The sequence below is a fragment of the Aquarana catesbeiana genome, linkage group LG01, assembly GCF_042186555.1.
Source record: "Aquarana catesbeiana isolate 2022-GZ linkage group LG01, ASM4218655v1, whole genome shotgun sequence".
Lineage (NCBI taxonomy): Eukaryota > Metazoa > Chordata > Amphibia > Anura > Ranidae > Aquarana > Aquarana catesbeiana.
The window spans coordinates 501,087,511-501,109,213 of record NC_133324.1 but is presented as its reverse complement, the minus strand read 5'-3'; the positions used below and the strand labels follow the sequence as shown (position 1 = coordinate 501,109,213).

The following is a 21,703-nucleotide window of genomic DNA, read 5'->3' as shown; positions in this document are numbered from 1 at the left end:
TTGGAAACCATAGAATTGCGCTAAACATATGAAAATTGTATATAGAATAAGTGTGTGCTCATACACCGACCTATTATTGAAATGGTCATAAAACCCAATAGGTGAAATCATATAAAAACTAAACAAAATTAAAATGAAAAGTTGGCAAAACACCTATAATGTGTGAAATTGTCCAAAAAGTGATCTCATGACAAATAAATAAACCAAAAATAGTGTCCAAAGAGCCTACACGGCAATATCACCGTGAACAGTAAAAGTCTATCCATAGACGGTGCAATCTTCAAAATTAAAGGAAAACTAGTGAAGAAATCCACCACTGGTAAGTAAGGGGTTACTGCTTACCAGAAGCCCATGATCCCCTGCTACAGAGGATCAAGGGAAGCCTGCGTATAGAAAAGCCTTCCAGAGCATATCAGGTATATCAGTTATCCTCAATAGATTGGGGATAATGTTGCGATCTCCAGAAACACCCAGCGAAACTCCTGACGCTCAAACTCTCCTCATGTCGTTTCAAAATCATGGATAGATGTGCATGGCATGGAAAGATATAAGTGCTCCATAGTGTAAAACCTTCATAGTTTATTGAATAATAAAATACAATATTGCACTTACATAGGAAAGCAGAAAACAAGCCTTAATGCCTGGTGCGCCGGCTGGTAGCACACAGACCAACCCGTCCTTCTGGAACGATCAATAGCAACACGAGGTGACGTCAGCGTGTCGCTCCGTCTTACGCGTTTCATAATAGGTCACATCGTCCAGGGGCACTGGACGACTCCATACTCAGCAATATTCATCCATGCTCATCCATCCATCCATACTCAGCAGTACTCATCCATGCTCAGCCATCCATCCATACTCAGCAATACTCATCCATGCTCATCCATCCATCCATGCTCAGCCATTACATCCACCCCCATCCATATTCAGCCTTACCCAGCTGTATTCTTTTGTACCCAGCCATCCCATCCGTACTCAGCCGTACCCAGCCATCCCATCCCTACTCAGCCTTACCCAGCCGTACCCGGCCATACCCAGCCATACTCAGCCATACTCATTCATGCTCAGTCATCCCATCCATACTCAGCCATCCCCATCCATGGCTCATCCATCCCCATTCATGCTCATCTATGCCACATCAGTTCTCATCCATGCCACTAGAGTGCCTCACAAAAGTGTAATAGGTAGTCAAATTGCATTTGACATTTATGCCCCTAGAACGCCTGATGGTGCTCCCTGCATGTTGGGCCTCTTTATGTGGCCAGGCTGTGTAAAAGTCTCACATGTGGTATCACCGCACTCGGAAGGAGTAGGAGAATCTATTTTGGGGTGTAATTTTTGTTATGTACATGCTATGTGTTAGAAATATTGTATAAATGGACAACTTTTTGTAAAAAAAAAAAAAAAATGCGTTCTCATTTTCTTTACACATTTTCCAGAAACTTGTAGAAAAAAAATGACATGTTCAAAAGACTCACTATGGCTCATAGATTATACGTTGGGTTGTTTTCTTTCTACGCGTTTTATAATAGGTCACATCGTCCAGGGGCACTGGGCGACTCCATACTCAGCAATATTCATCCATGCTCATCCATCCATCCATACTCAGCAGTACTCATCCATGCTCAGCCATCCATCCATACTCAGCAATACTCATCCATGCTCATCCATCCATCCATGCTCAGCCATTACATCCACCCCCATCCATATTCAGCCTTACCCAGCTGTATTCTTTCGTACCCAGCCATCCCATCCGTACTCAGCCGTACTCAGCCGTACCCAGCCATCCCATCCCTACTCAGCCGTACCCAGCCATACCCAGCCATACTCAGCCATACTCAGCCATACTCAGCCATACTCAGCCATACTCAGCCATACTCATTCATGCTCAGTCATCCCATCCATACTCAGCCATCCCCATCCATGGCTCATCCATCCCCATTCATGCTCATCCATGCCACATCAGTTCTCATCCATGCCACTAGAGTGCCTCACAAAAGTGTAATAGGTAGTCAAATTGCATTTGACATTTATGCCCCTAGAACGCCTGATGGTGCTCCCTGCATGTTGGGCCTCTCTATGTGGCCAGGCTGTGTAAAAGTCTCACATGTGGTATCACCGCACTCGGAAGGAGTAGGAGAATCTATTTTGGGGTGTAATTTTTGTTATGTACATGCTATGTGTTAGAAATATTGTATAAATGGACAACTTTTTGTAAAAAAAAAAAAAAAATGCGTTCTCATTTTCTTTACACATTTTCCAGAAACTTGTAGAAAAAAATGACATGTTCAAAAGACTCACTATGGCTCATAGATTATACGTTGGGTTGTTTTCTTTCCCCAATGGGGTCATTTTTGGGGCTTTTCCATTGTCCTGGTGCTCCATGGCCTTCAAAAGTGTAAGAGGTAGTCAAGAAATTATATGTATAATTTATGCTCCAAGAACACCTGGCAGTGCTCCGTGCATGTTGCGCCTCTGTATGTGGCCAGGCTGTGTAAAAGTCTCACACATGTGGTATCGCCATACTCAGGAGGAGTAGTAGAATGTGTTTTGGGGTGTAATTTGTGCTATGCATATGCTGTGTTATAAATAACCTGCTAATATAACAATTTTGTGAAAAAAAAAAGAAAAAAAAATCTTGATTTTGCAAAGAATTGTGGGAATACATTACAACTTCAAAAAACTCACCATGCCTCTTACTAAATACCTTGGAATGTCTACTTTCCAAAAAGGGGTCATTTGGGGGGGTATTTGTACTTTCCTGGCTTGTTAGGGTCTCAAGAAATGAGATAGGCTGCTAGTACTTTAGGTGTGATCAATGGCAAAATTTTATAACAAAAACTAAGAACAGAATTTTCGGTCTTTTTTTTCTTTTATAGCGCAAAAAATAAAAAACCCAGAGGTGATTAAATACCACCAAAAGAAAGGTCTATTTGTGTGAAAAAAAAGACAAAAAATTCATATAGGTACAGTGTTGCATGACTGAGTAATTGTCATTCAAAATGTAAGAGCAACGAAAGCTGAAAATTGGTCTGTTAGGAAGGGGATTTAAGTGCCCAGTGGTCAAGTGGTTAACTCAGCAGTGGGTGGGTGGGATCATGAATTCCACATGCCATTTCAAATTGAGCAGGGGGTGATACTTCCCAAACATCAGATTAGTGGCAGCAAGGCATTTTTAAGCAGGTGGCCACAACAACAAGACAAAACAGAGTTTAACCTTGGAAAAGTCTGGTGCATATATTCTTTGGGCTGATTTTTATTTTTAGCTGAAATGTACACATAAGAAAAAGTACTTTGTACTTTACACATCTGATCAAATTGTGTTTTGTGTTTGTTCTTTAAAAGCCTACATGTGTTTTTTTCCTGTTCTATAATAGCATACCTTTTCTTTTTCTGCAGAAGAAAATACCTCTGAAGAGGAAACTGACAGTGTTACATTACCAGAACCATTTCAAGAGAAAACTGGTATATTTATATACCCATTTTTAGCTTTCTTCAGACCACATTTGTTAATAGAACACGTGTTACTTAACACCACATACAGTACGTTAAATAGAATGTGCAGTCTCTTTGTTCCCAACAGGAAAGATTTTTACAGTGCATCCGGAAAGTATTCACAGCGCTTCACTTTTTCCACATTTTGTTATTTTACAGCCTTATTTCAATATGTATTAAATTCATTATTTTCCTCAAAATTCTACAAACAATATGCCATAATGACAACATGAAAGACGTTTGTTTGAAATCTTTGCAAATTTAGTAAAAATAAAAAATGAAAAAATCATATGTACATAAGTATTCACAGCCTTTGTCATGGCACTAAAATTGAGCTCAGGTGCATCCTGTTTCCACTGATCATCCTTGAGATGTTTCTACAACTTGACTGAAAACCACCTGTGGTAAATTCAGTTGATTGGACATGATTTGGAAAGGCACACACCTGTCCATATAAGGTCCTACAGTTAACAGTGCATGTCAGAGCACAAACCAAGCCATGAAGTCCCAGGAATTGCCTGTAGACCTCCGAGACAGGGTTGTATCGAGGCACAGATCTCATGGTCTGAGAGGGAAGGGTACAGAAAATTTTCTGCAGCATTAAAGGTCCCAATGAGCACATTTTCATCATCCGAAAATGGAATACGTTTGGAACCACCAGGACTCTTCCTAGAGTCAGGGCTGGTGCAAGGATTTTTGACACTTTAGGCGAAACCTCATTTTGCCACACCTCCTTGGCTCCACCTCTGACTCCACCCCCTTTGTCCTGCCCATGTATACCCCACCTTTTTAACGAAGTGCCCATCAAATGCAGCCTCACCAGCGCCGTCAAATGCAACCTCACCAGCACCCATGAATGCAGCCTCACAAGCGTCCATCAAATGCAGCCACACCAGCGCCCATCAAATGCAGCCTCACCAGCGCCCATCAAAAGCAGTCTACTAGCGCCCATCAATGCAGCCTCACCAGCGCCCATCAAATGCAGCCTCACCAGCGCCCATCAAATGCAGCCTCACCAGCACCCATCAAATGCAGCCTCACCAGCGCCCATCAAATACAGCATCACCAGTGCCCATCAAATGCAGCCTACCAGCGCCCATCAAATGCAGCCTCACCAGCGCCCATCAAATGCAGCCTACCAGCACCCATCAAATGCAGCCTACCAGCACCCATCAAATGCAGCCTCACCAGAGCCCATCAAATGCAGGCTCACCAGCGTCCATCAATGAATGTTTGCTTGCTTCCATTCATTCGGGAGTCGGGACACAGACACAGTCCTCCGCTGCTGCTGCGCCTCTGACACTATGTGCGAACAGAGCAGCGGCTGCCCGCTGATGCTGAGACTTGGTTGCTTGCTGCAGAGAGAAGTGAGTAGGAACACCAGTGCCCGGGGACCCTAGGCGGCTGCATAGTTTGCCTAGTGGTAGCACCGGCCTTGCCTAGAGTGGGCCGCCCAGCTAAACTGAGTGATCGGGGGAGAAGGGCCTTAGTCAGGGAGGTGACCAAGAACCCGATGGCCACTCTGACAGAGCTCCAGCGTTTCTCTGTGGAGAGAGGAGAACCTTCCAGAAGAACAACCATCTGTGCAACAATCCACCAATTAGGCCTGTATGGTAGAGTGGCCAGTAAAAGGCACATGACAGCTTGTCTGGAGTTTGCCAAAAGGCACCTGAAATCTTTGGCCTGAATGGCAAGCATCATGTCTGGAGGAAACCAGGCAACACTCATCACCTGGCCAATACCATCCCTACATGAAGCATGCAGTATCATGCTGTGGGGATGTTTTTCAGCGGCAGGAACTGGGAGACTAGTGAGGATCGAGGCAGAGATGAATGCAGCAATGTACAGAGACATCCTTGATGTAAACCTGGTCCAGAGCGCCCTGGACCTCAGACTGGGGCGAAGGTTCTTCTTCCAACAGGACAATGACCCTAAACACACAGCCAAGATAACAAAGGAGTGGCAGCTACGGGGAAACTGTGAATGTCCTTGAGTGGCCCAGCAAGAGCCCAAACTTGAACTCAATTGAACATCTCTTAGGAGAGATCTGAAAATGGCTGTGCAGCAATGCTTCCCATCCAATCTGATAGAGCTTGAGAGGTCCTGCAAAGAAGAATAGGAGAAACTGCCTAAAAAATGGTGTGCGAAGCTTGTAGCATCATACTCAAAAAGACTTGAGGGTGTAATTGGTGCCAAAGGTGCTTCAACAAAGTATTGAGCAATGACTGTGAATACTTATGTACATTTGTTTTTGGGTTTTTTTTTGTTTGTTTTTTAATAAATTTGCAAAGATTTCAAACAAACATCTTTCACATTGTCATTATGGGGAATTGTTTGTAGAATTTTGAGGAAAATAATTCATTTAATCCATTTGGGAAAAAGGCACCAGTCCTCAGGAAGGATGTACTGGAAATGGAGCGAGTACAAAGAAGGGCAACTAAGCTAATAAAGGGTCTGAAGAATATTTGTTTTGAGGAAAGGTTGCAAGAACTGAACTTATTCTCTCTGGAGAAGAGACGCTTGAGAGGTGATTTCAATATATAAATAACATACTGGTGACCCCACAATAGGGATAAACTTTTTTCGCGGAAGGGAGTTTAACAAGACACGTGGCCACTCATTAAAATTAGAAGAAAAGAGGTTTAACCTTAAACTACGTAGAGGGTTCTTTACTGCAAGAGCGGCAAGGATGTGGAATTCTCTTCCACAGGCGGTGGTTTCAGCGGGGGGCATTGATATTTTCCAAAAACTGATAAGCACCTGAACAACTGCAACATACAGGGATATATGTAATACTGACATATAATCACACACATAGGTTGGACCTGTGTCTTTTTTCAACCTCACCTACTATGTAACTATGTAACAAAATGTGGAAAAAGTGAAGCGTTGTGAATTTTTTTTGCATGCACTGTATGCTGGCACAATCCTTTCTTTTCATAGTTAAATGGCTATAATGACCAGCAGCCCTCTTGGTTAACAGAAATTGGTGACACCTAGAAGGATTGCAAGATGTAGCCATGGCACGTAAGGATTCTATAGAAAAGTATATAACTAGCAGAAACTTGGTTAAAGCTGAGGCCATGGTCAATACTAAAAAGTAACTCAGAGACAGTGAAAGACTATTACTGAGATGAAAGATCTGGTAGAGTCTGGTGTTCTCCAGAGCCTCTCCTGGTGAGGATGGACTTGAGGGCACTACCAATATGGAGCCTTCTAGATTGCCTTGCTGACAACAGAACGAGAAACAGAACCTGGAGCTGACGTAAGGGGAAACAGGGAGTAACTAAAACAGAAGAAAAAAAAAACTCCAATAAGAAGCGGAAAAAGTAGATGAAAATCCACACAGGAAAGCAGCTAGAGAAGAGAGATGGATCAAGAGGTTGCTGGGAACAAAGTCAAAGATGAAAGGCTTAAGTGTATCTAAAGCCAAATCTTTTGTTTTAAATTTTGAATAGAGTTAGGTAAGGGTTAGCACCTCTGTCAGGTTTTTATTTCTTAAACCATAGGAATGCAGAAAGGAGTGCCAGACCAAAAACTGAATGAAAGAGTCCAAGATAATTTTTGTTGGTAAATACATCATAAAAGCAGCCAAGCATTTTGGATAAAACACCACTTCCCCTTCATCAGGACTCAACACGGGATAAAGCTTGGATTGACAACAGTGACTAGATCTATATTAGAACCAGTATTAAAGTCTCACCATGGAGCAACAACTGGGCAATAGTTGCTGAGCCAAAAAATAGAAGAATAGTACCGCGCCAATCATACACGAAAGGAAAAGCAGCTAACACTACAATCAGACAAATTGTGTACGGGTGATAAAAAATAGTAAAGTGTAGTGCTAATGCAGTGTCAAACCAACTAGGGCGGTGGCCCCAAAAGGGGAGGTTACCGTGTGTAGAACAATCCATATACAACAAGGGTGATGACCTAAAATCTCACCCAAAAAATATATTAAGTTAGTGTTACATATGCCAATATGGCAAAGTGAGTAAGTGTGTATAGGTCACATTAAATAATGAGCATAAAACAACCCCTTTATGCAGGTGAACATAAGTCAATATTCAAATCAGGCTGTGACAAAGAAGGTTAGTGAAGTGAAAAAACAATATGCAAAATGTACCAAATAAAACCGTGCTAGCATCAAAAACATATATGAAAATCAGATGTAGTAATCTGATTCCTCTAATGGGTTCAACAATTAAAAAGTGACAGTCCCATAATGCTTCATATGCTGTTCAAACCAAAAGATGATGGACCAGGGGTGAAATACTGTTCTTCCCAGTGGCGATCCCCAACATAGAGAAAAGATGAGGTACTCTTACCAGCATTGGTGGACTCACAAGCCGGAGGCGGTGAGTCATCAAAGCTTAGGCTGTCATACACCAAATGACAGTGCAGATGAGGTGTGTGGGGACGGAATCCTCCTCCTCCGTTATGGATCAGGTATCGACCCAGGTGGCTGGTGAGATCTTCTAGCTTAGCGGTGTAATCACTATATATAGAAAAACAAAAACAGGGAGCCTCCACATCATGTAAATCCGAAAAATCAGTTTATTGGACACATCAGAGTCATCCGATCATCAATACAGGCATATCCAAATAGAATCGATTCCAAAAATATTAAAAATTTTTTCCAATCTTATAGAAGCGTGGTAAACAGGTGGCTGGGTACAGCAAAAACGAGCCTACGCGTTTCGTCTGATAAGACTTCTGCTGGGGTATGTACCTTCTTGCCCCTACCACGCTTATATACAGGTATTTAATTTGTGGCACATGAACAGCTGTATTCACAGCGTGCAGACTGACTTCCTGGATCTACGGCATGCGTCCCAATACAGGATCGTGTGTTCATGTATCTAGCCAATAGGTGCGGGGCGCCTAACCCACATAACCATGCCTCGATGTGGCCCTCCAATCCGATGGTGCTCTCACACTTGGGAAATGTCAGTGCCACCGCAACCAACCAGATACAAGCCAGCTGGGCTAACGGCAAAACGTCAGTTCCTCCGTAACTAACCAGATACAAGCCAGCTGGGCTGATGGCGTCACGTGACACGCGTCACGTGTCGACGCCCGATGTGCCTGGGGTGTGTGTCATCATCGAGAACCAGGAACCGGAACACAACTATAACATCGTTGGAGCGCATATGCGTTCCAAATGAGTCATCAGGGCAGGAAGTGAAGTAAAAAGGTTAATTTCAGTATTTTCCGCTTACGCCGCCACCAGTTGTCTCAATTATAAGTATAAAAAATTGATCTGTAGACCGTAAATACACAGTCTCAACTGTTCATCTGGGAAGTCAGCATGCCAATCCAAACTTAATTATGAAAAAGTAACAAAATTTCTAAAAAATATAAAAATAGCAATCACAATAAAAATACAAATAGCAATGGCAATAGCGAATAAGGAATGGTCAAATAATTATGACCCAAAAAAGTGGGAACATTAAAAAATACACCTCACATCTCCCTATTACAATTAAATATCAGGACCTGTATGGCTCGATATTAGGAAAAAAGAGGGGCTACTAATTCAAACAACTCATGTGACTAAAAGTGTGTACCAACCAATTCGAATCCACGAATTGGAAGGGGACAGAGAAAATCAAAAGCAATTTATTAATTTTTAATAAAAAATATGTTGGAAAAATAATAATAATAAAGAGTAAAAAATGCGAATCAGAAATTCACGCTATAAAATAATATATCGTACAGGAAAAAAAAAGAGACCCTCTCCTAAAATATCCAAATCATGACTGGTTAATAAAAGAATTGATGTCCCACTCCACGTTAAGTCCGTGTGGCGTGTAACATCTCAGCTGGTGTATCCAAAAGGTCTCAAGCCTAGATACTCCCCTTATATTCGACTCCCCCCAATGAGGTACAAATTTGTCTATAATTTGAAACTTAGTACCTATTGGGTTCTGATTGTGGTGAAGCAGGTAGTGATTGGGCACGCTATGGTTAGTGCGTCCTTTTTTGATGGCCTTAATGTGTTCATTAACCCTTATGGCAAATGTACGTATGGTCCTCCCCACGTACTGTTTCCCGCAGGGACAAGTGATGAGTTATACAATATACCTCGTCGTGCATGTGACAAAATGTTTAATGTTATATTCTTTGCCAGTGGTGGTTGATCCGAAGGTCTCAATTTTTTATCAATAGTTGCTGAGCATCAATCCCTCATTTCAGAGTTTTGCCCTGATGAAGGGGGAGTTGAGTTGCTCCCAAAACTCATTGGCTGTTTTTATATTAATTTTATCTGTTGGCATATAATTACCTTAGACTTTTCTAAGATAGAAAAAGACTCATTCTAGTTTGAGATACTGTTCGGTGCTCATTGAGGGAAGCTTTGCTACCGCCTCACCAAATCTATTGAGCTTGCTTGAAGTTTTCCTTTATCTGACTAAATGTGCAAGTTTCCAGCACCTCTTTGAGTATGTTCTTCTTGATGTTAATTTTTTCTGTCTGTGTCCCCACTGTGGAGATTCACCACCTCTCTTAGCGACCATTGTCACTAGGACTGAAAGTGAAGTAAAATCCATGCTTTTGAGTTGTCACTGATATAGGAAAAAAGGGGAAATCTTCCAATGAGGACACTTGTTGAAGTGATAACTGTCTCAGAGAGAATTTTCCTAATGTTGGAGAAACTTTCTCCCACTTCCTGTTGTGTCTCTAAAACAGGATATGAAGGAATATCCCCCAATGTGTAACAGCTGACAAAAAATGTGATGAGTTTTTCACCCTTACTTACCCTATCCAGAACTGAAAAAGGTTTGGCTTAAGATACTTTAAAGGTGAACAGTAGCCATCTAGAAATTTCCACAAAACCACTAGGGATGAGCTGAACACCCCCCGGTTCGGTTCGCACCAGAACATCTAAACAGGCAAAAAGTTTGAACCAGCATGCGAACCCTATTAAAGTCTATGGGACACAAATATGAAAAATCCAAAGTGCTAATTTTAAAAGCTTATATGCAAGTTATTGCCATAAAGTGTATGGGGACATACACATGTATGCTACATGTCCAAGCGGTTTAACAGGAGAGGTTCCACTCAGAATAGGCCTTGCCATGGTCGACCAAAGAAGTTAAGGTGCATATGCTCAGAGGTTGTCTTTGGGGAATAGATGTATGAGTGCTGCCAGCATTTCAGCTGCCAGCATTGCTGCAGAGATTGAAGGGGTGGGGGGGTCAGCCTGTCAGTGCTCAGACCAAACGCTGCACACTGCGTCCAAGTGGTCTGCATGGCTGTTGTCCCAGAAGGAAGCCTCTTCTGAAGATGATGCGCAAGAAAGCCCACAAACAGTTTGCTGATGACAAGCAGACTAAGGACATGGATTACTGGAACCATGTGCTGTGGTCTGATGAGACCAAGATAAACTTATTTGGTTCAGATGGTGTCAAGCCTGTGTGGCGGCAACCAGGTGAGGAGTAAAAAGACAAGTGTGTCCTGCCTACAGTCAAGCATGGTGGTGGGAGTGTCATGGTCTGGGGCTGCATGAGTGCTGCCGGCACTGGTGAGCTACAGTTCATTGAGGAAACACACCTCCAAGATGACCACTGCTTTGCTAAAGAAGCTGAGGGTAAAGGTAATGGACTGGCCAAGCATGTCTCCAGACCTAAACCCTATTGAGCATCTGTGGGGAATCCTCAATCGGAAGGTGGAAGAGCGCAAGGTCTCTAACATCCACCAGCTCTGTGATGTCGTCATGGAGGAGTGGAAGAGGACTCCAGTGGCAATTTGTGACGCTCTGGTGAACTCCATGCCCAAGAGGGTTAAGGCAGTGCTGGAAAATAATGGTGGCCACACAAAATATTGACACTTTGGGCCCAATTTGGACATTTTCACTTAGGGGTGTACTCACTGTTGTTGCCAGCGGTTTAGACATTAATAGCTGTGTGTTGAGTTATTTTGAAGGGACAGCAAATTTACACTGTTATACAAGCTGTACACTCACTACTTTATATTGTTGCAAAGTGTAATTTCTTCAGTGTTGTCACATGAAAAGATATAATAAAATATTTACAAAAATGTGAGGGGTGTACCCACTTTTGTGAGATACTGTATATACTACATGATGGTGTGTATATATATATATATATATATATATATATATATATATATATATATATATATATATATATATATATATATATATATATATATATATATATATATATACACTGCCTGCACTGTATATATAGTCTGACTACACTGTGTGTGTATGTATATATATATATATATATATATATATATATATACAGTCAGGTCCATAATTGTTGGGACATCGACACAATTCTAATCTTTTTGGCTCTATACACCACCACAATGAATTTGAAATGAAACGAACAACATGTCTGCTTTAACTGCAGACTTTCAGCTTTAATTTGAGGGTATTTACATCCAAATCAGGTGAACAATGTAGGAATTACAACAGTTTGTATATGTGCCTCCCACTTTTTGAGGGACCAAAAGTAATGGGACAGTTGGCTACTCAGCTGTTCCATGGCCAGGTGTCTGTTATTTCCTCATTATCCCATTTACAAGGAGCAGATAACAGGTCCAGAGTTCATTTCAAGTGTGCTATTTGCATTTGGAATCTGTTGCTGTCAACTCTCAATATGAGATCCAAAGAGCTGTCACTATCAGTGAAGCAAGCCATCATTAGGGTGAAAAAACAAAACAAACCCATCAGAGAGGTAGCAAAAACATTAAGTGTGGCCAAATCAACTGTTTGGAAAATCCTTAAAAAGAAAGAAGGCACTGGTGAGCTCAGCAACACCAAAAGACCCGGAAGACCACGGAAAACAACTGTGGTGGATGACCGAAGAATTCTTTCCCTGGTGAAGAAAACACCTTTCACAACAGTTGGCCAGATCAAGAACACTCTCCAGGAGGTAGGTGTATGTGTGTCAAAGTCAACAATCAAGAGAAGACTTCACCAGAGTAAATACAGGGTTCACCACAAGATTGGTAAACCATTGGTGAGCCTCAAAAACAGGAAGGCCAGATTAGAGTTTGCCAAACAACATCTAAAAAAGCCTTCACAGTTCTGGAACAACATCCAATGGACAGATGAGACCAAGATCAACTTGTACCAGAGTGATGGTAAGAGAAGAGTATGGAGAAGGAAAGCAACTGCTCATGATCCAAAGCATACCACCTCATCAGTGAAGCATGGTGGTGGTAATGTCATGGCATGGGCATGTATGGCTGCCAATAGAACTGGTTCTCTTGTATTTATTGATGATGTGACTGCTGACAAAAGCAGTAGGATGAATTCTGAAGTGTTTCGGGCAATATTATCTGCTCATGTTCAGCAAAATGCTTAAGAACTCATTGGACGGCGTTTCACAGTGCAGATGGACAATGATCCGAAGCATACTGTGAAAGCAACCAAAGAGTTTTTTAAGGGAAAGAAGTGGAATGTTATGCAATGGCCAAGTCAATCACCTGACCTGAATCTGATTGAGCATGCATTTTCACTGCTGAAGACAAAACTGAAGGGAAATTGTCCCAAGAACAAGCAGGAACTGAAGACAGTTGCAGTAGAGGCCTGGCAGAGCATCACCAGGGATGAAACCCAGTGTCTGGTGATGTCTATGCGTTCCAGACTTCAGGCTGTAATTGACTGCAAAGCATTTGCAACCAAGTATTAAAAAGTGAAAGTTTGATGGATGATTGTTAATCTGTCCCATTACTTTTGGTCCCTTAAAAAGTGGAAGGCACATATACAAACTGTTGCAATTCCTACACCGTTCACCTGATTTGGATGTAAATACCCTCAAATTAAACCTGACCTGACTGTATATGTATATATAGATATATATCTATATATAGAGAGAGATATCTCTCTCTCTCTCTCTCTCTATCTATCTATCTATCTATATATATATATATATATATATATATATATATATAAATAATATATTAAACTGCCTGCACGCCATTAACTAACCTGCCTCAAGTTCTCTCAATCTCCTCCACGTATCACACTACATTCGCCCGCCGTGTAAGCAGCCTTATATAGAATGGGGCGTGGACTTAGCCCCCTGAGCCATGATTGGCCAAAGGCACCTTGCCTTTGGCCAATCATGGCTCTCACAGCAGATCATGCTGTGATTGGCCAAAGCATGCAGGTCAGGTGCCTGCTTTGGGCATTCAGCAGCCGTCAATGCACGGCGATCTCACCGTGCATTATGGGGCGCTCCACGGCGCCCAAATTTGCCGTGAACGCCCCACATGTTCGGGTTCGCTTGCGAACGAAAATGAACACCTGATGTTCGAGTTGAACTTGTGTTCGATTCGAACATCTAGACCAGGGGTCTCAAACTGGCTGCCCTCCAGCTGTAGGGAAACTACAAGTTCCATGAGACATTGCAAGGCTGGCCATTACAAGCATGACTCCCACAGGCAGAGGCATGATGGGACTTGTAGTTTTGCAACAGCTGGAGGGCCGCCAGTTTGAGACCCCTGATCTAGACCATCCCTAAAAACCACCTCCCACCAGTGTTTTTTCAGAAAATGGGCAATTGAAGTATCCAAGACCTATAAGACACCAAGTGCTGATTCAGCCCACATAAAATACTACTTGGACTTGTCTTTTGAGGGATACAGATTAGTTTTACTTTGTAACATTTGTTAAAGGTTTAAATGCAACCATATGTAATAATGCTAATTTCTCCTAATATTTTTTCCCAGCAGAAGAAGAGATACCTGTTCATCAATCAGAGGATTCCTATTACTCTTATGAGTATGAGACAGATCCTTATGGCTCTGAGAATGAAGATGGTCTTGAAATTGCAGTGCATCTCACAACAGTGGCAAATATAGCCAAGGACACAGCAGATACATTCTCAACCACCACAGAATGGTAATTTTTAGGACTGCTTTTTGCTTTAACTGCATTGCAGTTGCTTTGATTAATTTAAGCTCTCTTTCTATATCGTTCATTAAGGTAACACAAAAAACAATGGGATTATACTGCCACCTAAAGGAGTTTGGGACATTGGCAAACAGACTGTAAGCCAGCCCCCATATAACCCCTCTACCCAGTCAGAATACACTGATTAGCAGTTGCAGCCACTGATCACGAACAATTTTCCAGTACATTTTTTTTCCATTTTGCATTCTCAATCATAGCAACACTACTGTTTGGCCCCTACTAAGAGTGTTGAGGAACTTGGAAGAGTTTGTAAATCTATGCTCTGTTCCCCTTGGGACAAACCAATGATCCGCCTTAACAGGAATACCACTAAATCGGTTGAAGGTGTGCTCCCTTTTTTTTGGAAATCACTGACAGTTAAAGTCCCTACTTAAATCCCAGTTTGAATTGATTGGTGTGGCCCTCCATCCTATGTTTTCAGTAACTTTGATCTATCAAATCATGTCAGAATGAATAGATGGGATGTCATCTCTTCAGCCCTGCTCTTGACACAGTTATAAACTATGCCACAGGTGCATAAAGTAGGGAAGGGGGGGGGGTAACAAACCCCGGGACTTTAACGGTGTTAGGAATAGAGAGAATATGAAAACACAGATACACAATCAATAAAATTAATTATTTTATTACAAAGGTAAAAAACAGGAAATTAAACCATCCATATCATTAATTGTATGTTGCATTGGAAAGCACATATACAGACACTACCACTCAACATTTCGCTTTTTGATGCTTCTTCATTTAGGTGGAATGTATAAATATGCTGGACTGCATAAAACCATATAAAAGACTTGATTGGAATGGAAAAATGTACGTCCCATATAAGTTCAGAGTGTCCCGCCTAGAGGTTTGCTTTCATGTGATCGCAGGAGGAAATGAATTTCAACACACATATTCCTCACATCAATATTGAAAGGATTGAATCAATATTAAAGTCTTGCTAGTTAGTAATCAAATCCAGCATGGAAAATACATGTAGAGAATGTCCAGCTAAAATATGGAGAAAACATATGCAGCTGGACACACTTGAATCTGAATAACACTGTTTAGATGTGCAGGTAACTGGAAGGATCTAGGTTTAAAGGTTCAAATGTATGCAGAGAGATGGGAGAGATGTTAACTCTCCCAATCTCGTCAGAGGCTTCTTGCGATTGGGAAAGTTAACATCTCTCCCATCTCTCTGGATTTAATTACTAATTAGCAGGACTTTCAATATTGGTGTGAAGAATATGTGTGTTAAAATTCATTTCCTCCTGCGATCACATGAAAACAAACCTCTAGGCGGGACACTCTGAACTTATATGGGACGTACATTTTTAGATTCCAATCAAGTCTTTTATATGGTTTTATGCAGTCCAGCATATTTATACGTTCCACCCAAATCTCCTGAAGAAGTATCAAAAAGCGAAACATGTTGAGTGGTAGTGTCTGTATATGTGCTTTCCAATGGAACATACAATTCATGATATGGATGGTTTAATTTCCTCATGTTTTTACCTTTGTAATAAAATAAATAATTTTATTGATTGTGTAACTGTGTTTTCATATTCTCTCTATTCCTATCACCATTAAAGTCCCGGGTTTTATTACCCCCCCCCTTCCCTACTTTATGCTCTAGAAATAATTTGGGTGTGGTGTTCAATCTGACCTCTTTGCCTTACCTTTCTTTTATGCCACAGGTGGTCATAGGAGGGCTGGAGGAATTCCACCCTTCCCCTTTTATCTATTTTGGCAGCAGGTACCCAAAAGTCCTCAGAGCCCAACTCCCATAGGGCTCAAAGCCAGAGGTAAACTAACCTCTCTGATAAGCCTTCTGCATGAAGCGGTGCCCCTTGTTCTACAAGTGGGGAGGCTGTTTATACATCCGACAGGTTCATGGGTAGTTGCCATTTGGGTGCTCAGGTCACCCCTTTTAGCCCACAAGGTAACCCCTTGTTTCTGGCATCTATTTCAGCTGTCTTTCACCATTTTTCTTGTGCTACTGCACACAGCAGTATGTCTTCCTTGGCTTCCCACACCTCAGGACCTTTTGTTGTTGTTCTAATGGTAACTTGACTTTTGGGAGTTGTACCCTACACCAAATTACACTCCCTTCTTTTATATCTCAATTTTTTTAATGTCAGATACTGTTGTATCTCTAATTTCCCCTTCTCCAGAGGTACCCCCTGCACTACAAGGTCGACTGGGACCAGTTCCTGTTGCTACCTTCCTTAGCAAGGGCCCAACCCCTCAGTGTCCTTCAGAGGCATCTTCTATTTCTCAAAAGATTGGACGTTATGTCCACCCTAGCGCTTTCCTCAGCTTTTTAGACCCTTGCAGTCAGAACCCCATTTTACTTTACTTTTACCAGACAGGGCCTCACAGGTGTCTAGCATTGGTAACTATAGATCACCAGCAGGCGATGCTGTTCAGCTCAAACTTTCGGTAAAGAAATGTACACCCTTTGGGTGATTGGATCCTGCATTTACTGTCAGGAAAATTCCTCCTTCTTCCCCTTTAGGGCTTTGTAGGTTGTTGAGGGAATAACCTCCTAACATATTATTCTCTCTTTGATTCATTTCAGCCTCCCCCTCTATTCCTGGGCACCTGATCTTAGGCAGTACATCCAGATGGTGTCTATAGACCAAGGGGTCCCTGGCCTGACCTATCGGTCTTCTAGGTTGTAGCTAGGTTCCCCCCACCCAACCCCAAATGGAATGCCACTTGCCAGGATGTTCTGGGAGGTTCCTCAGCACAGATGGTCTCTGGTTCATCAGGGGAGGTCCCACTGTAAGTCTGATTGCTGACCTGGCCTTTGGGCATCAGTTAAGTGTTGCAGAACCTCCATCTTTGGGAAGGTTTGGGAGTTCTCCCTGAAACAGGACAAGTTGCCTGGTACCTACACTGCATAATGCTGGTAGTGCTACCCTCAGCCGCACTGTCTTTCTTAGACACAATGCATTGCCCTCTGGCCCTCCTTATCTGGGGCTCTGCACACCAAAGGGACAGGTTTGCACACATGGGTGCTTTTCATCTCTTGCATGGCAGAATAAATCCATCACTAGAGGGCTCTGTACTCCCCTAGACTATCAGCCAGCAGAACACGCTGAGATCCAAGTACAGGTAGCCCCTGTTGGGGATAGAGTATGTCTGGAGACCTTCAGCGGACTTGATCACCTGTAAATATGTCTTCCTTCTGTGGCTGATCCACATCTTCTTCAGGAAGTTCTTCCAGATCCTTTCTTCGGTTCTGTCCCTAACCAGGTGAATGTTCTTAGTAGTGTTGCTAAGGTTCTTGCCCCTTGTTTCATAACTGTAAATGCTTCAGTGGTCCAGGAGGGTCAGATAATTCTTAGAACTATGTCCTGGATCTAGGTTAGGCAAGTCCTGCAGAATTCCTTAGTCAGGCCTAGATCCCTTAATATAGTAGTGAGGCGCTTCCTTTCACTGCAGCATGGTCTACATCCAAGTTGCTGCATTCTACTTCTGGACACGCTTACCCTATATTCCTTATCCTACTGCTTGAATACCCCATACACATTTAACTATGGCACAGAGACTAGGTGAAAAAGGAGTTATTTCAAAAGCACAGGCAAATATTCACTAAAGGCCCAGACAGCAGTCAGTCTCAGACTACAACATAGCAGGAGCCAGGTCTACCACCTGTTTCTGCATCCAATTTTAGCGCTATTGCAGGAACACAACAAGAGGCTTACCTGACAAAAGCAGAATTTTCTGCACCTTTTTCACAATTTCTTGGACAAATAATGGCTTCAATACAGCCATCTTTGCATAGGGCTCAAAAATGCCACACCTCTTCTCTTACGCCAGTTTCTCTACCTTAGCCATATCCCAATATGTCTGCCCTAGATGAGGCAGACACAGAAGAAAATAAAAAGGACATTGGGACAGTATTAGAGAAAACACAAACAAAAAAATACTGCGCTACCTATAGAAAATATCCCCCCAAAAAGCAGCAGTTAAACAGTGAGATGTGCACTAAAATAACTAAAAAAAGAAATAACCGCGCTAAATATAAGTGAAACACGTGAAGCAATCTCAAAGACTTCCGTGCGGAAGTACATATATAAATACAAAAATGTTGAAAAATATTAAAAATTAAATTAATGAAAGTACATGGGTCAACACATGTATGTATGAATCAAACATGAGTGTCCATATGTAATTTTTGCGAATAAAAATAAGTGTCCATATATAGTAACAGAAAATAAAAATGTGAAGTAATGATCCGAAAACAGTCCAAGAAAGACCCCTTGGGTGAATCCAACCAGAGTCAATGGTGTAAAAAATATGAGTGACAACCCATATGATGACGTCAGAGCGTCAACCTCCCGACGTACGTTTCACCACAAATGGCGTCGTCTGGGGAACCCAGATGACGCCATTTGTGGTGAAACGTACGTCAGGAGGTTGACGCTCTGACGTCATCGCCATTTTCAGTGTGGACGGGTGTTCGCTATGCCGGCCGGCTGTTTACTGTATTTTTACATACTCATGTGAGTTTTCTACCTTTATCTATTAAATCGTTTTTATCAGTGTTACACTATGGCCAAATCCTTTTTATTTACATGCTTGTGAGATGTCATTTTGGAGTCTCTGCTGTATCCCCCGGTTCCTGCCGCAAGCAGTCCAGAACGCGAATGGATCTCTCATACTGCTATTGAACATAAGCTGTGGTTAGCTTGCCTTGCGGTAAGCGCATTATTTGCCTGGTGGTGGATCACGTAGTGTGGTGTGGTTAACCAATACTGAACACAAGCTGTTGGGCTTGCCTTGTGGTAAGCGCAATATTTGCACGGAGTGTGGGGTCTCATCTTCACTACTGAGTTTGCTAGTGTTCACTCTAAGTTCCCTTTTTTTTCCTGCTGTATCTTTATGCACTAGTGTAAGTTTTCTACCTTTTCTAAACTTTAATTAGTTTGGCAGTATTACACTATGGCCGGTTTCCTTTTATTTACATGTCCATGAGATGGAAGTTTGGTGTCCTCATTACATCCTTTCAGCTACGATGTATACAGTCTAAGAGCACCATCTGGATTCTCCACACCAAGACGTGATACAGGCTGGTGTACGCTTGCCTTGCGGTAAGCGCAATTATTGGGTATTTGCGGATACTGTATGGGTTGTCACTCATATTTTTTACACCATTGACTCTGGTTGGATTCACCCAAGGGGTCTTTCTTGGACTGTTTTCAGATCGTTACTTCACATTTTTATTTTCTGTTACTATATATGGACACTTATTTTTATTCGCAAATATTACATATGGACACTCATGTTTGATTCATACATACATGTGTTGACCCATGTACTTTTCATAATTTAATTTTTAATATTTTTCAACATTTTTGTATTTATATATGTACTTCCTCACGGAAGTCTTTGAGATTGCTTCACGTGTTTCACTTATATTTAGCACGGTTATTTCTTTTTTTAGACAGTATTAGAGAAGCTACGGAAGATCTTCCTTCCACAGATTGCCGGTATATTGCAAAGGGAGCTGCATGCAACATGCTTGGAAAAGTTTACCTGCTATAGCTTCAGCATTGTATAGCTTGATTCTCCCTCTTGCCATGCCCCTTTGTGTAAAAAGAAACCTGCAAAATCTTTAAAGATATTCCCTGTTCATGGACAGATAGAATGTGCAATCTATGATGACTGGATCACTCCAGAAAGGATTTTCACTCCTCCCAAAATGTTTACCAAACTCTGTCCAGTTGAAAAAGAGTTCACAAAAAAATGGTCTTACCTGTGGTTGATCCTGCTGTCTCACTCTTAAACAAACAACTCATTGTACCCATTGAATTTGCTGCTTCTTTCAAAGATTCTGCAGATAGAAAGTTTGAGATGCTTTACGCAGGCCCAGCCCTGCAACCAGTGCTTGCTGCAAATTCATTATGCCAAACTTCATCTAGGACCCTGCTTTTCAAGATCATGCTTAAACAGAGAAAATACAGCAAAAACCCTCTGCTCTGTTTTGTGTGGATGCCCTAGTCGCGAGGCAAATTTCCAAAATAGCCCTAATCTCCTTTCACATGTGCAGACTCTTCTAGTTTAAAGCTGAAGCTACAGTACTTGTAAAAAGAGCCTCACAAAAGTCAAGGAAGACGTTTGTATGGAGAGGCACTTGATCAATTCATAAAAGATGTCACAGGAGGGAATGTTTTACTTTCACAGTTGAAGATCCCATGGATTTACCAGCATGGTTTTTAAAGATAGAGAGGTCTCGAATCTGTTATTCCTACTTTGCTAAAAGCAAGAAAAGTCTCTTCCAAGATCTACTAATTATACATGGAAATCCTTCTTTGCCTGGTGTGAACACAGGCACTTCAATCCCAGAGATTACTCTGTGACTCACTTTCTGGCCTTCCTACAATCACGTTTTGACCAGGACTAGGCATTCTGAAAGGAACAGATTCTCTTTCAAAGACCTCTGGCTTCAATCTCCCTTGGAAAAACTTCTGATCAAGGTGTATCTCGCATTAAGCTCCTACTGCAGCACCTTGTGTTTCCTTGTAATTCCAGCTTGGTTTTCTCTGCTCTACAGAATCCACCCTTTGAGCCCATCAGGGATATTATTTCAGATGACCTCTCCTGCAAAGTAGCTTTTTAGGTTGCTGTCAGAAGTGTGTTTGAGTTGGCGACTCTCTACTGTAATGAGCTGTTCATACTTCACAAATACAAGGTTGTCTTACACCCAAGATCATCCTTTCTTACTATGCTTTATTACCATCCTTAGCTGTCTTCCTCTTCAGTGAGAACATAGTCCTACCATCCTTATGCCCTGCTCCAAGGAACCCAAAGGAAATCTCTAATTATCGCCTGGACGTAATCAAAGTTATTAGAGTCTGTCTCAAAATTACAGCTTTCAATCAGACAAACGGATTTCCTCTTTGTCCTGTCCTTAGGATCTTGCAAGGGACACCCTCCACCATCGTGGGCTGGATAAGAAATTCAGAGCTTACACTGTCAATGACCAATCTCCTCCTGGGCTTTTACATGCCCATTCCACCAGATCAGTTAAGTTTCCTTGGCAAATCAGCATCAGGCCTCTGTAGCCCAGCTCTGTAAAGCCACCACCTGGTGATATGTTCATACTTTTTCAAAGTTCTACCAAGTGGATGTCCAATCTTTCAGCCCCAAGGTTCTTGCAGTGGCATTCTGAAATTGGACCTGTTGACCCTTGTTGTTGTCAGAACTGTTGGCACAGTTCTGTTTGCCTAGTTGTTCCTGAACTGTACAATTAAGATAAGAGGA

General features: G+C 42.0%; 1 protein-coding gene across 2 annotated transcripts in view; it reads left to right on the top strand.

The window, feature by feature from the left end:
• Positions 1–21,703, top strand: part of CPAMD8 (C3 and PZP like alpha-2-macroglobulin domain containing 8) — a 424,223-nt gene that overhangs the window by 398,792 nt on the left and 3,728 nt on the right. Inside the window, exons 41-42 of one of the 2 annotated variants that reach the window (XM_073592930.1) lie at positions 3,400–3,465; positions 14,209–14,377. In XM_073592930.1, coding sequence (XP_073449031.1) covers positions 3,400–3,465; positions 14,209–14,377 — 235 coding nt within the window. Of the gene's footprint in view, positions 1–3,399; positions 3,466–14,205; positions 14,378–21,703 lie in introns of both variants that reach the window. The other variant, XM_073592923.1, reaches the window with a different exon arrangement.